Raw genomic sequence first — 14,679 nt, forward strand, 5'->3', positions numbered from 1 at the left:
TCAACTAGAAATCAATAAGATACTTTGATTCGGAAAGACAAAGACTGGAAATGGTTTGTAAAAGTGAAGATTCTGAAGTGTGTAGGGTAATGAAGTTATTCTAGAGCGAGCTAAGAGTTGCTGCCTTTTGAGTTTGAAAGAAAATATATTTGCACATGTGTATTTTCTGAAATTTTGAAAAGTTGCAGAGATATTTCCTGATTGGTAGGTTGACAAAGGATGCATAAGGGGATGAGATATGTTGCAAAACTATTTCCTAGAGCTAGAATGCCTGGCTATAGAGACCAGAGATGAGTGCAAAATAAGAAGGGAGGTCAAAGTCCCAGTATGATATTGTGGATAGAAGGGAGGAATGAATATTTGTGGACCTAACATTTACTTGCTACAGTGTTAATGGCTTTGGGTCCTGTACAGACAGGGTTGGAAGGGGCAGGGATCATCCCCATGTTACACACATGAAACAGCATCTCAGAAATTTTGTCTTGCCTGGGTGGATTCAAATTTGAGCAGTATTGACTCTTAAAGCCTACTGTTTCAGTGTATGTATTTCACCACATGATGTGCCCAGGATATCTTCTCAACCAGTCCATTATCAGATCCAGAAATATTGCCTTTTAATTTCTTCATTTAAAATTTGAACTGTGTCACCTCATACTGCACAGTATTAAATAAACTAAATCTGCAAAGCTTTATTTACGTAGTGATTAAAGAAGCCAGATAGTATTTTAGATTTTGTGGACCAGATTTATAAAAAATAAGTAGTAGACCGAATTGATTCTGGAGGCTGTGGTTTTTCAACTTTGAACTAAATACTGTGGCTCCTTGGCATGTGAAAATGGAGCTGGAAATATTACTTGCATTTTTAATGCCTTTCATTTTTCCAATGTATCAGCAATTGAATGAAATACTTCTTAATTCTTTTTTCTCCCCCTGGTACTGGGAATCGAACTCAGGACCTTGTGCTTGCCAGGCAGGTGTGGCACCACTGAGCTACATCCCTGGCCCTGAAATACTTCTTACTTCTTATTTTCCTTATTAAATAGGAAATAATTATTAGTGTTTTAATTCTTTCAGAGACTTGCTGCCTGCAAAGGTTTATGTATAACATAAATTAACCTCAAGTAATTTTATTTGTGTGCATTTGCATTGGACTTCTATTCCTGCACATAGTTTATGTGCCATTTCTGAGGAAATTCATGTCTGAGTCAATAGAGCTTTGCCTCATTTCAGTCTGCTTCTTTGAGAAAAGGGTTTTTCCCCCCTTAGTCTTACAAAATAGATCTGTGGTAATTGCTTTGCAACAGTGTCTATAAAAAGGCCTTAAACTGCCTTCCTTGTGGTGCAAGACACCTAACAAATGTATATTGAGCCATTCCTAGTATAGCTTCTCTTGTTAATATTACTTGCTGCTGCCATCAGCCCTCAGTTACTGGATTGTGAGCAGCCATTATATGCATTTCATAGTCAGTATATTGAATACTCAGAATTCCTCTGCACATGGAAACTTAAACTTAGCATGGTTTAAAGTACGGATTTTTAAATACCCCATAATTAAGAAGTAGTTGAATGTACATACTAGCCTGTCTCTGTTGTACCAATGTGGATGTTTTTCTCCATCACATCATTTTCACACTTTCTCCAGTCAGTAGTCAGGCCTATGTTAGAATATTTCTTTAAAAAGTCAGTGATCTGCTTAGTAATTTTTTTCATTATTCATCAGTCATTTGATTTCCCACTTAAGAATCTTCAGTGGCTTTTTTATGTTTTGTTTTTTTGGTACCGGGGATCAAACTCGGGACCTTGCGCTTGTGAGGCGGACACTGGAACCACTGAGCTAAATCCCCGGCCCATTCAGTGGCTTTTCATTACCAGTTGTTTGAAGTTGTGACATAGGAAAAAAACTCTACCAAGTTAGATATGATTAAAATTTGCCCATTTTAAGTATACTTACTATTCAGTGTATTTTAGTAACTACAAGTGGTACAGCAGTTATTATAAATCCATTTTATAAGACTTTCATCCCCTCAGTGAGACCTCCCCTCCTGTCTTTTTATAGTTAATCCCCATTCTTATTTTGACTCTGCATTTTCTGGACATAAAATATGTATGTCTGTATAGTACTTGATTTTTTTAAGACAGAGTTTTCTATATAGACTAGGCCAGCCTTGAACTCACTATATTGCCCAGATTGGTCTCACATTTATGATCTTCCTCCCTAAACTTTCCTCCTCAAGGACGTAGATTACAGACATGCTCCACTACACCCAGCTTGGCTTCTTCTTTTTTTGGGGGCGGGGGGTGGTACTGGGATTGAACCTGGGACCTTGTGCTTGTGAGGCAGGTGGTGGCACCACTGAGCTAAATCCCCAGCTTGGCTTCTTTTTTTTTTGCATTTTTTTTGAGATTCATCCATGAGATACTATGCACCAGCAAATTGTTCCTTTTTGAATTGCCTTTCATTTTATGTATATACCACAGTTTTGCCCTTCCATTCAACAGCCAGTGCACAATTACTGGGTCCAGTTTTTGGCTGTTAGAAATAATGTTGCTGTGAACATTCCCATGCAGCCCCTTGTGTGTCCACATTATTTCTGTAGGAGTAGAGTTGCTGGATCGTATGAGAGCTTCATATTAAACTTTTTGAGAAACTTAAACTATTTTACAAATTTCTGTATCATTTTTACATTCTCACCAGCAGTGTGTGAAGGTTCCAATTTCTGTACTTTCTCCTCAACATTTATTTCTGTCCTAACACATTCCTGCTGGCTTAAATCACAGATGGTACATGCACAACTGTCCCATTGGGCAGCTTGTAGTACTGGTGGTGCAAGTGGTACAGTCATGCATATACCATGGTGGTTCAAGCTGCCCCGCAGTGAGACATATGAATTATGACCTTGTTGTGAACGTGTTAATGGAACTATTGCAGCCAGGTGTGGATGGCACATGCCTGTAATTCCAATACTTGGGAAGCTGAGTGAAGAGGATTGCCGCAAGTTTGAGGCCAGCCTTAACTACATAGTGAGACCCTGTCTTAAGAAAACTAAAAACCAAAACAAAATACACACACACACATACACACACCCATCCCAAAATCTCTTGGATATGAAGTGGTATTCCAATGTGATTTTATTTCCATTTTCCTGATAACTGGATGCAGGCTCAAGAGCATCTTTTAGTATGCTTATTCATTTCTATTACTGAGTTGTAAGAGATCTTCGTATATTCTTGATATAAATTCTTTATGAGCTATGTTTTGCCTTCAGTGTATTTCTCTTTTCATTTTTAAAGTGATGTCTTATGAATTGTGACATTTTAATTTTGATGAAGTTCAACTTATTGTGTTTTTTTTTGTACCAGGGATCGAACTCAGGACCTTGCACTTCAGCACCACTGAGCTAAATCCCTGGCACTATTGTCCTTTTATTTTTTTTTTTTTTTGGTACTGGGGATCGAACTCCGGTCCTTGCTGCTTACACGGCAAGTGGTGAAACCACTGAGCTAAATCCCTGGCCCTATTGTGCTTTTGATATAGTATCTAAGAAATCTTTGCCTAATAGAAGGTCTTAAAGCTTTTATACTATAAAGATTTTATGCTTTAACGATTTTTTTCTTTCATCCTAAAAAATTCTATTGTTTCAGCTCTTACATTCTAGTCATTTTACTTTGAGTCGATTTGTCTCTTTCGTGAGACATTGCTTATGTTTGCACCTGTGGATAGCTTAGTTGTCCTAGCATCATTTTCTTCGTCATTAACTTTCAGTGTTCAGGACTTACATTTCTTTTGTTAAATTTGTTTCCAAGTATGTATTTTTTTTATACTATTGTGACTGGAATTGTGTTCTAGTTTTATTTTTGGATTTTGTTGTTTGCTTATAGATATATAGTCCAGTTTTGCATATTGATCTGTATCCTGCAAACACCTCACTGTTATTGGTTCTGATGATTTTGTGTGAATTCTTTAGGACCGACCTTCCTTCCCTCCTTCCTTCCTTCCTTCCCTCCTTCCCTCCTTCCCTCCTTCCCTCCCTCCCTCCCTCCCTCCTTCCCTCCTTCCCTCCCTCCCTCCCTCCTTCCTTCCCTCCTTCCTTCCCTCCCTCCCTCCCTCCTTCCTTCCCTCCTTCCTTCCCTCCTTCCCTCCCTCCCTCCATTCTTCTCTCTTCTCTCTTCTTTCTTTACCAGGGATCGAACTCGAGATCTTGTGCTTGCAAGGCAGGTGGCCAAACCACTGAGCTAAATCCCCGGCCCAGGACTTTCTGTATACAAGATTAAATATAATTTTTCCAATCTAGATGCCTTGTATTTTTTGCCTGACTGCATTGGTAGAACCTCTAGTACTGTGTTGAATAGATGAGAGCTCATTTCCTTGCCTTGTTCCTAATCTTGGAGGGTAAAATGTTCATCTCTTACCTTTACGGTTGATCATAGTTGGCTCTCAGTAGATGCCATTTATTAGGATAAGGAAGTTTTCTGCTATTCCTAGTTTGTTGAGTTTTTGTTGTGAATAAGTTTTGGACATTGCCAATTTAAAAAAATTTATTGATAATTGTGTGATTTTTTTGTCCTTTCTCTTGTGAATATGGTACTGTACATTACATTAGTTGAATATTAGATGTTAATCCAACCTTTCAGTCCAAGGATAAATCCCATCTGGTCATGTTGTATTCAGTTAATATTTTTGTTGTGGGTTTTACATTTATAGTCATAAGGATATTTTGTTTTCTTTTCTTGTAATGTTTTTGTGTGGGTTGGTGTCCTGGTGATAATTGACCTTTTGGAAATGGATCACTACCCTCTAGTTTCTGGAGTATCGGCATTACTTTGTTCAGTGTTTGCAAAATTCACCTGTGAAGCTGTCTTAGTTTATTTGTGGTAAGATTTTGAATTACTGATTTAGTTTCTTTAAATCTTATAGGTCTTACAGGTTCAATTTTTGTATTTCTTGAGTCAGTTTTGATCATTTGTGCCTTTCTAGGAATTTGTTCATCTAAGCTATTGGAGTTGTTACCATAATGTAATTGGGTTTTTTTTGTTTGTTTGTTTTGTTTTGTTTTGTTGTTTTGGTACCTGGGATCCAACTCGGGTCCTTGCACTTGCGCAGCAGGCGGCGAAACCACTGAGCTAAATCCCTGGCCCTGTTTTGTTTTTTTTTTGTTTGGTACCAGGGATGGAACACAGGATCGTGCACTTGCAAGGTAGGCATGGTGCCACTGGCTAAATGCCCGGCCCACCATAATGTGATTTTTTTTAAAAAGTGAAATTTCCTCTTCCTCAAAAATGTCTCCTTCCCATCTCCCACCTATATACTCAGTACACATAAACATGCAAGCTTGGTAGTACATATAATATTTGTGACTTGGAACAAGACGGATATTGCAAGTATTTATTTGGCTTAAAAGTTTGTGTTATATTTCTCAATTTCACTTTTCTTTTTTAGTACTGGAGGTTGAACCTAGGGCCTTCACACTGAGCTATATCTCCAGTTCCTTTCTTTTATATTTTATTTTGAGGCATAGTCTTGCTGAGTTGCCCAGGCTGGCTTGAATTTAAGATGCTCCTGCTTCAGCCTCCTAGAGTGCTAAAATTACAGGAATGTACTACCTGGCCTCGATTTGATAGTGTTATTTTCATAATTATTAATAGGTAATATGATTATTAACTATCTCTATAAGTTTGGGGTTTTTTGTTTTTTTGGTACTGGGGATTGAACTCAGGACCTTGTGCTTGTAAGGCAGGTGGCTGTACCACTGAGTTAAATCCCTGGCCTGTCTATAACTTTTGTAAAGGGTTAGATGAAGCTTATATGTAAGTGCTCACCTATAAAGTATCCACCTATAGTAAATTCTAGCTCCTACCTCAAAAAGAAAAGGCATAAGGGATGATGTGGATGTGAATCTCCCAAAAATCTGATTCTTAATGTTTTTATGTCCGACAAGCCATATATCTCTGTCCAGTACCCATCCTCTCCTTATTTCCGGGTATGTTTTTCCATTTTGATGATCTCCCCCTATCCTCTCTCCTCTCCCCCTTCCCCTTCTCCCTTTCCTCCGCTTCTCTTTTTCTGTCTTCCCTCCCTTTTATATTGCAGTGCTGGGGATTCGACCCAGGGCCTTGTGCATGCTAAGTAAGTGCTGTACTACTGAACTATAGCCCCTGGCCTTATTTTGAGACAAGATCTCTCTAAGTTGCCCAGGCTGGCTTTGAACTTGAAGTTCTCCTGCCTCAGCCTTCCATGTAGCTAGGACTACTGGCACCCAGCTGATGCTTACAGTTTTCTGCACAATGCCTGGTTTGTACCATTTAAAACTTTTAAGATCAAAAGGTAGCTGATATAATTTATTTTAAGGCATGATTGACAACCCCCAGGCTTTTCATGTGTTCTGGAAGAAAAGTATTATGTTTTTTCATTTCTTAAGGTTGAAATACTGTAAAAGAAAATTCAAAACATAATCTACCTAGAACAGAATAGTGCGATCATTTAGTTTTATTATTGTTATAAAATTTCTGTCTTCCTAAAATTCTGTCTTTTATATTCAAAGTTGCATGTGTTGTTCATCTCTTAGGCTAAGCAAAGTGCAAAGACAAAATGCTTTTCTTTGTCCTTGCCCAGACTGAAGTGGTATCTGTTATTATTGAGAAACCTGTACTAAGTGCAGGTTGCCAGTTGTGTGTACACCTTTAGTTAGATACTTGCTCATTCTGAACAGAATCTCTGAAAGTGACTTTATCAGCTGTAAAACTAACCATGTGAAAATTAAGACACTTTAGACATATTATCATGCACCAGTGATATTCTTAGCCTTAACTTTAATTCAGGACTACCTTTGTATTGTGTTTGATTGGATTGGGAAGAGCTTAATTTTAAAACATTTTGATGAACACTGTTGCATCTTCCTGTATTATGTGTAGAGGTAGGTATTGGGGGCTTTGGGAATTTTTCTTGAAAGATGGCAAGAGGTCTTTACAAGACGAGGCTTTGCTCATGAGGCGTGTGTAAGATCTATTAGTACCAAGCACAAATAAAAGAAATTCCACACACCAAGCAGTTGATATACTAGATGGCCACTGACAGAAAGTCCTTTAGTAGGATTATATAAAAAATACTGGAGCACAGAAAACATTTATACACTTACTTAATTTCTGTGGAAAGTTTTTGTAGAACATAGTCCTATGAATTCTACCACTGGGAAGATGGTATAGGAAACAGAGAAATAATGAGAGACAGCTTTTAAAGTCTGATGAGAAATGTTTCTTTTAAGAGTTGCAAATTTAAGTACTTTCAGGGCTGTAATGGGTTGGATACAAGTACATGTAGTTAGTTGTATGAGCTATGAGGAACTGTGAAAAATGCTTCTTCACATTCTTCATCTAAGTGAGATCCAGTCACCAAATATGGATGGTCTTCTTGCCAGGCTTCTTTCCAGTAAACAACCAGAGAACTTGAATCAAAAATTTAGGCATGAGAATAATGTTTAAAGATATACTGCTTAGCCCCCACAAAATATATCTGAATTCTCGTTTTGCCACTTACAGGTACTAAATAGTACCTGGGAAAGTTTCTTTTCCTTTTGAGAGATTTGTATATTTTTTCAATAATAAAAGCGCTGTGGTGTGGTGTGGGGTGTGTGTGTGTGTGTATTTGTGTGTGCGTGTATTTGTGTCTGTGTTTATAACTGTCTGGAGCCCATGAGACCAGAGGCAGAAAATCAAAACTTAAGGGTGAATGTATAGGTATAGTAACCATTTCCCCCTCTAGCCTTTTGTTTTATGGATTAGTGTATTTTTTAGGCCACAATAATAGAAAATCTAACTAATAGTAGCTTGGGCCGGGGATTTAGCTCAGTGGCATCATGCCTGCCTCTCAACCACAAGGTCCTGAGTTCGATTCCTGGTACAAAAAACCCAAAAAAACCCCCAAAAACAAGTTCCATAACTATTAGTAGCTTAAAAAGTAAGTGCATGTATTGGGTCATATAACTGGAACTGTAGTTATAGGACAGTGTTCAGAATTGATTTGCCTTATCATTCAACATTGTCACCAAGAACTTGGCTATTCCAGTTTATCTGTTTTGGTCAGTGGCCATGTTCTTAAGATACCTTTAAATCATTCTAAAACTATGTATATTTGTGGCATTCCCTCTTAGGCATGCTGGTTGGTATTGTCATGTTATTCTAATACCTGCTGCACCATCTCTCACTATCTCTCTCAATCTCTCACAGAGAAAAAAGTGGTTTCTGAAATGGAATAAAAAACAGTCATATGATTACTGTCTTATTTTAAAATAAATCTGCTTTCTTTTCTTCTTGGATTAGAAAATATTGTGGAATTCAACAAAAATAGCAGCATTCCAGAGAATAAGAAAACTTGACATAACTGAGTCAGAATATGGATTTTGTGTAATTGCAGGGACCCTGACCCAGGAGTCAGGAACCTGGCTCTGAATTCTGGCCAAGACAGTTATGAGTATTATGTATTTGGATGATCATTTCATCTCTCTGGATCCTAATTTCTTATTACATAAATGGAAATTAAAAACGCCTTCATAAAAAGGCCAATGAGAATTCCTTAGAAAGTATATGGAAAAACATGTAGTATAGAGGTAGAGATAGGACAAATGCTCAGTAAATATTTAACAGAATTTAACATTGAGCCATTTTCTTTTGGTTCTGTTACTTTCATTGAGACCCAGATCTTTGACGCTGGGCCCTGGAAATCTGGAGAAATCCAAGCCAGTTATCTTTCTATAGTTACCATTAAACTCCAAACCAGACTTTCATTAAAACTCACGAAGAAGTTAACAAGCAGTTCAGGTGGGTGAGTTTGCTCATGGATTCTGAATTGTTATCAGTCTAAGCATCTAAGCTCTTTGTAGTTTGTGGCATTTCTTTGCTTTTGTTTTGTTTGTTTCTTTAAAAGGAGGGGGAGCCGGCCTGGTGGCACACGACTGTAATCCCAGCATTTGGGAGGCTGAGGCTGGAGGATCGCTAAGAGCTTGATGCTAGCTTGGGCTACATAGTTCAAGGCCAGGCTGGACTATACAGCGAGACCTTGTCTCCAGAAAAGGAGGGGGAAAAACAACTGTGAGGACTGGGAGTGTAGCTCATTAATAGAGCACTTGCCCATTGTGCTAGAGGGAGGCCTTGGGTTCTATCCCTAGCACTGCCCCCACACCTCAAAAGGCTTCATGACCTTTTTATAGTACAGTCTAAAAAATAGCCATTATTTAAAAAATTTTCAAACATGTACTTGTTATACTTATGCTCCTTTATATGTGTTTATGGCTGGCTGGGGATTGAACACAGGGCCTTGCACTTTAGACACATGGTCTACCACTGATCTGTACTCCCAGCCCTGGTTTACCTATTTGATAAGCCTTTGGTCATATCTCTATCTCACCTGTGTAGAGACTCAATTATTATTCTGTTCTCACCAGTTAAAACATCAGTATCAGTGGCATGAAGGTTGATGCTACTGCAGTCATTTCTGGCTCTGTTCATAGAAATTGTGAAATGCCTCGTGTTTGGAATGAAGAACTTGAAAGCTACCATTCCAAAGTGTGTCTTCTTTTTTCTACCCCCTCATCCTTGGCCTTGGGTATCTTAGTGCTTTTCAAATTTCTGTTTATCAGCAAAATTATTCCTTCACAGAAAGCTTCTTGGGAGTTTGTTGTGTATAAATAGACTAATGTGGTTACTCTCATTTTTAAGGATGGGTTTAAGATGGAAGTGAAGGTTATTTAAGGAAGTCTCCGCAGGGCCCAGAGCAGAAAATCACTGAATCTTCACTGCATTTTTTAAGTCTTTTCTACTGGTACTCAGATGCTGGGTTCACATGGTAGGCACTTTACTGTGGGCCATCCTGGCATCATCATCATCTTCATCATTGTTTTTTTTCAGACAGACTCTCACTATGTAGTTCATGCTGGCCTTGAACTCACTATGTAGCCCAGATTGGCCTCAAACTCACAGTGATCCTCCTGCCTCAGCCTCTCACTTAAAAGGATTACAGGCATGTGCTACCATGCCTAGCTTATTGCTTCATTCTTGCTAGCAGTCTACTGTCAGTGAAAAAAAGCACCACCTTCTCAGTCTTTGTCTAAAAGTTTCCTTCCATATTGGTCAGTTGGCCTTATAAAAGTTGCAGCACTGATAGAATTGAGTCCTAACACAAAAGCAACAGAATCAAAAAAATCAGAGATGATGGAGCATTTTATGTGTGGGATACTTTTTCCCCTCTTGAATACTGTTAAGAATAGTCTTAAGTTCTTCTGTTCTGTAACCAACAGGAGGACTCACAAACGGCAGTGGAAGATACATCTCTGCTGCTCCCGGTGCTGAAGCCAAGTACCGCAGTGCAAGCAGTGCCTCCAGTCTCTTCAGTCCCAGCAGCACCCTTTTTTCCTCCTCTCGTTTGCGATATGGAATGTCTGATGTTATGCCCTCTGGCAGGAGCAGACTTTTGGAAGATTTTCGAAATAATCGGTACCCTAATTTACAACTGCGGGAGATTGCTGGACACATAATGGAGTTTTCCCAAGACCAGCATGGGTCCAGGTGAGGACTTGGCTTTGGCACTTAAGGTAACTGAAATCTTAATGCCTTAAATTCCATGCCTCACATAGGCATGTACTAAAACAAATTGCCATAGTATGATTCAAACAGAGTATACCTCTAGTATGCTTCCTGTTACTTATTTCAGAAGGACATGGATAACAAGGGTCACCAGATAAGTGTTTGGATAGAGCCTTTTGTAGTATAGGTCACATGCTTTGAGCAAACCTTTTAGCTTGCTGAAAAAGAGTGTTTTTAGTTCCTAAGAATCTCCCAAACCTTTACAGTCTTAAGAAACAGAAGTGCTAACATGAAGGCATGTGCACACTTTTGCTACTTTTTTTTTTTTTTTTTGGCACTGGGGATCGAACTCAGGTCCTTGGTGCCTGCGCAGCTTTTGTTACTTTTAAGCAATATAAAGAATCCTTTGTTTTCAAAGAGAAGAGTCTTTAAATGTAATTTTGGATCTCAGCTGGGTAAGAGTAAGGCAGATCTACCACTTACAGAGGTGAGGGTGGCAGCTGCTATAGCAGACCGGACTAGGCTTAGTCTGCCTCCTTCTGCTTGGCTGCTCTGGGGCTTTTTCCTAGAGATGAAACATAATTTGATGACATCACCCATCCTTCTTTCCCATCCCTTTCGGTTTCTGTTAGCTTTTTTTCCCTCTCTCTGTACGCAGTGAAACAACTTACAATAACCTCTCTTCACTGTAAGTTCTGGCAGCCTGCTGCTGCACAAGTGCTTCTCATGTTTGGAATGAATAGGTAAGATTCAGAAACAGAATGATTTTCCTGAGCTGAGCAAGGCAAACTGCTTATCTGCTGCTTAAGAAGATAATGAATATTGCTGTTTCTGGATATGAGTTAAGGATTATAGCAAGGGTTGTAAGCTTTGAGTTCACTGATGTGGGACTGGCTTCTAAAGGCAAAAGTCAAGAAGGACTCTCAATTTGGTACACTTGTCCTACAATAAAGAAATGTGTTAAAAGTTTTAAAAGTTCAGCTACTTGGGATAATTCCTCCTTTCAGAAGTTCTTTTAAGTTCTCAACTGACTCATTTAAACAACACTCAGTTTATTGTTTGCACATGTGAATGCATATTTCAGAGCTGATAAAGTGTGACTTATTAATTTCCAAGTCTTTAATTTCCCGTTTTACTTTGTACTTCAGATTCATTCAGCTGAAACTAGAGCGTGCTACGGCGGCTGAGCGTCAGCTTGTCTTCAATGAAATCCTCCAGGCTGCTTACCAGCTAATGGTAGATGTGTTTGGAAATTATGTCATTCAGAAGTTCTTTGAAGTAAGTCTTTGTTCTTTCTATCCTTTGACTTTAGAGAATATCCAGAGTGTTTTGCTTTTCACTGGCCTTTTAAAAGAACAGTTCTGATTCCATTCCAGTCCTTAAAATGCAGTGTGTGTGGTCTTTCTGAAGAGGTTTCTTAGTTTTTTCCAGTTCATTAGCAGTAGTTTACTCATTTTATATGATTAAGTACCCAAACAGGTCATGCTAGTTTATTCTGGACGTTTGGTTTGTTCCCATTTAAGACTCAGCACGTTTATTTTTGATTGTCAGACTGGTTTCATTAAGTACGTCACCTTTGGAGGAAATAATCGTTTTAAGGTAATTTTTAGCAGAATCACAATTATATATTGTAAAAAATGAAAAAAGAATTAAAGATTCCTAAAGAATTGTCTTTAAACACCAACTCCAGTACTTTTCTTTATAAACTAGATTGTTGAATGCTTCTTGGAAGATCCTTTGGCCATTGCTTCTTACTTCACCTCTTAATTTGAATACACTCACTGTTATCATTGACTTTGAAAAGAAAATAAGAAAATGTTGTGTTACTATCTGTGTCCTCTAATTAGTTAAAATTTCAGAGGAGGACAGTTTAGTTTGTTTTTTTTTTTTTGCACACCATTATTGGCAATCCAAGTTACGAATCCAGAATGCCCTTTAGTCACTTCGTTCATTTCTGGGATACTTGATCCTCACAACTTGAAGGAGGGGAGCTTCATTTTGACTCCCATTCTAAAAGCTTCAGTCTTTTTATGGTCACCTGGGTCGAGGAAGAAATGGCATGGTGGAAGGGCCAAATGGAGGAAAGCTGCTCCTGCCCTGACAGCCAGGAAGGGGTAGAGGGCACAGAGAGACAAGCAGAGAGAGGGAAGAAAAGCCAGGATAGGAGATAACACCCTTCTAGGTAAGGCCCTCAGTTACCCTCCTCTTATGACCATACACTACCTCCCAACATAAACTCATCAGTGTACTAATACACCAGTGAGTATAGCACCCAGTTGATCATGAGGTTTTGTGTGTGTGTGGCACATCCAGCTATAAACCATGGAAGGTAAAATTATTGAAATTAAGAATCTGTAGGACTGGGGATTTAGCTCAGTGGTTCCAGCCCCTGCCTCATAAGCACAAGGTCCTGAGTTCGATCCCCAGTACCAAAAAAAAAAGAATCTGTTATAGAAATAAATATTGGAATACTGCCTCCCACCAAACAACTTCGTAAAGTTCTTACATTTTACTTGGTTTGTATGAAGATTACAAAAATGTCTTCTGCTGGGCATGGTGGTACATGCATGGGAACCTACCTATTTGGGAAGCCAAGGCAAGAGGACTGCAAGTTTGAGGCCAACCCTGGGCAGTTAAACCGGATCATGTCTCAAATTTAAAAGTAAACAACTAAAAAGGGCTTGGGATGTAGCACAGTGGTAAAGTGCTTCCTTAATATGCATGAGGTCCTGGATTCAGTCTTCAGTATGAGGAAAATAAAGGCTTCCTACTCAAAGGTTTTATCATCTCCATTTTTTCTTATGAAGCTTTAAGTTGTAAATGTACACTAAAATCTAAATGTGTCTCTTGTACTTTTGACATTAGAATGTTTCTATACTGCCAGCTTGCTATAGATACAAAAATAGCTTCTCTAGAAGCTGGTTGAGGTTGGGGTCGCAGAACATACAAATAGAATATAACACTGTGGTTTGAAGAAAGCTAGAGACTTCCCTGGATCTTAGTGTCCTTTAACAGAAAATGAGGGGGTTAGACAGGCTGAGAATTCATAAATTCTTCTTTAATCTCATGATTATGCCATTTGAAAACAAAAAAAGCCAAGGTTAGAAAATCATTCTAATTTTAATGGTTGACCTTGAATCTTGATTCTACTACCTTTTCCCTCTCAAGTCTATTGGCTCATGTAAATAGTAGCAATTCTTGGAAAGATATAGTGTCTGTGTATGGTTTAGCTTAAACTTCACATAGATGAGAGAGCTTTTAAGCTAGTGGCCCCCAATGCCTCAGATGCTGTAATTTGCTGCAAGAAGTCCTTGCATCTTTCCCAGGCATTGTCTGAAGCTCTAAAAAAGTGTTTCCCACATGTTATTCATTTTAGAATAAATACTTGTGCTCTTATAATTAATGAAGTATATTCACTTAATAGTATCAGTGAAAGCTTTGAGGATTACATATTTGCTTAGCAAAAGTTGCTAGAATTGTATCTGACAAAAAATTTTAACATTAAAAGAAATTTCTCAGAATCAGGCACAGAACTACTGGCTTGAAGAAACAAGGGATCTTTGAATAAAAGGTTTAGTTAATCATATGTAACGGGGCTAAAGAAGGTTATGTCAGTGATTAGTGGAGAATAGTGAAAACTTTGCTTTCTCTGGTTTCTTTGCTTCTACCTACCTAAGTAACGGTGTTCACCTACATATTATATCTAGTTTGGAAGCCATGAACAGAAGCTGGCTTTGGCAGAACGAATTCGAGGCCACGTCCTATCATTGGCACTACAGATGTATGGCTGCAGAGTTATACAGAAAGCTCTTGAATTTATTCCCTCAGACCAGCAGGTAATTGTAAGTTTCCCCTTTAACTTTTCTCTTGGTGTTTGATGTTTCTCTGTGGTACGTGCAGTGACTCTTATAAATCTGTCAGTCTTTGGTTTTCTTTCACAGTGTTACATTAGCACTCATGGCTACCTTTCTGTGCATGGCAAGCATGAATTATGCAATCAGTTTTGTAAATTTGTAGTGGGTCAAGTGTCTTGTGTTAAAAAAAACCCAGTAGATTCACTTTTACTAACTTATTAACTTACTTTTACTAACTTTTATTAACTTAGCC

At 38.5% G+C, this 14,679-nt stretch overlaps 1 protein-coding gene across 19 annotated transcripts in view; it reads left to right on the forward strand.

Annotated features, from left to right (window-relative positions):
* Positions 1-14,679, forward strand: part of Pum1 (pumilio RNA binding family member 1) — a 121,895-nt gene that overhangs the window by 93,183 nt on the left and 14,033 nt on the right. For 11 of the 19 annotated variants that reach the window (XM_013074319.3, XM_004850797.4, XM_087214917.1 and 8 more), the window contains 3 exons: positions 10,287-10,554; positions 11,721-11,850; positions 14,280-14,414. In XM_013074319.3, coding sequence (XP_012929773.1) covers positions 10,287-10,554; positions 11,721-11,850; positions 14,280-14,414 — 533 coding nt within the window. The remainder of the gene's footprint in view (positions 1-10,286; positions 10,555-11,720; positions 11,851-14,279; positions 14,415-14,679) is intronic. The other 8 variants (XM_021262819.2, XM_013074320.3, XM_004850798.4 and 5 more) reach the window with 1 other exon arrangement.

Source organism: Heterocephalus glaber, unplaced genomic scaffold (assembly GCF_053883595.1).
Source record: "Heterocephalus glaber isolate CG9 unplaced genomic scaffold, H.glaber_assembly_v1.0 deba00001452, whole genome shotgun sequence".
NCBI lineage: Eukaryota > Metazoa > Chordata > Mammalia > Rodentia > Bathyergidae > Heterocephalus > Heterocephalus glaber.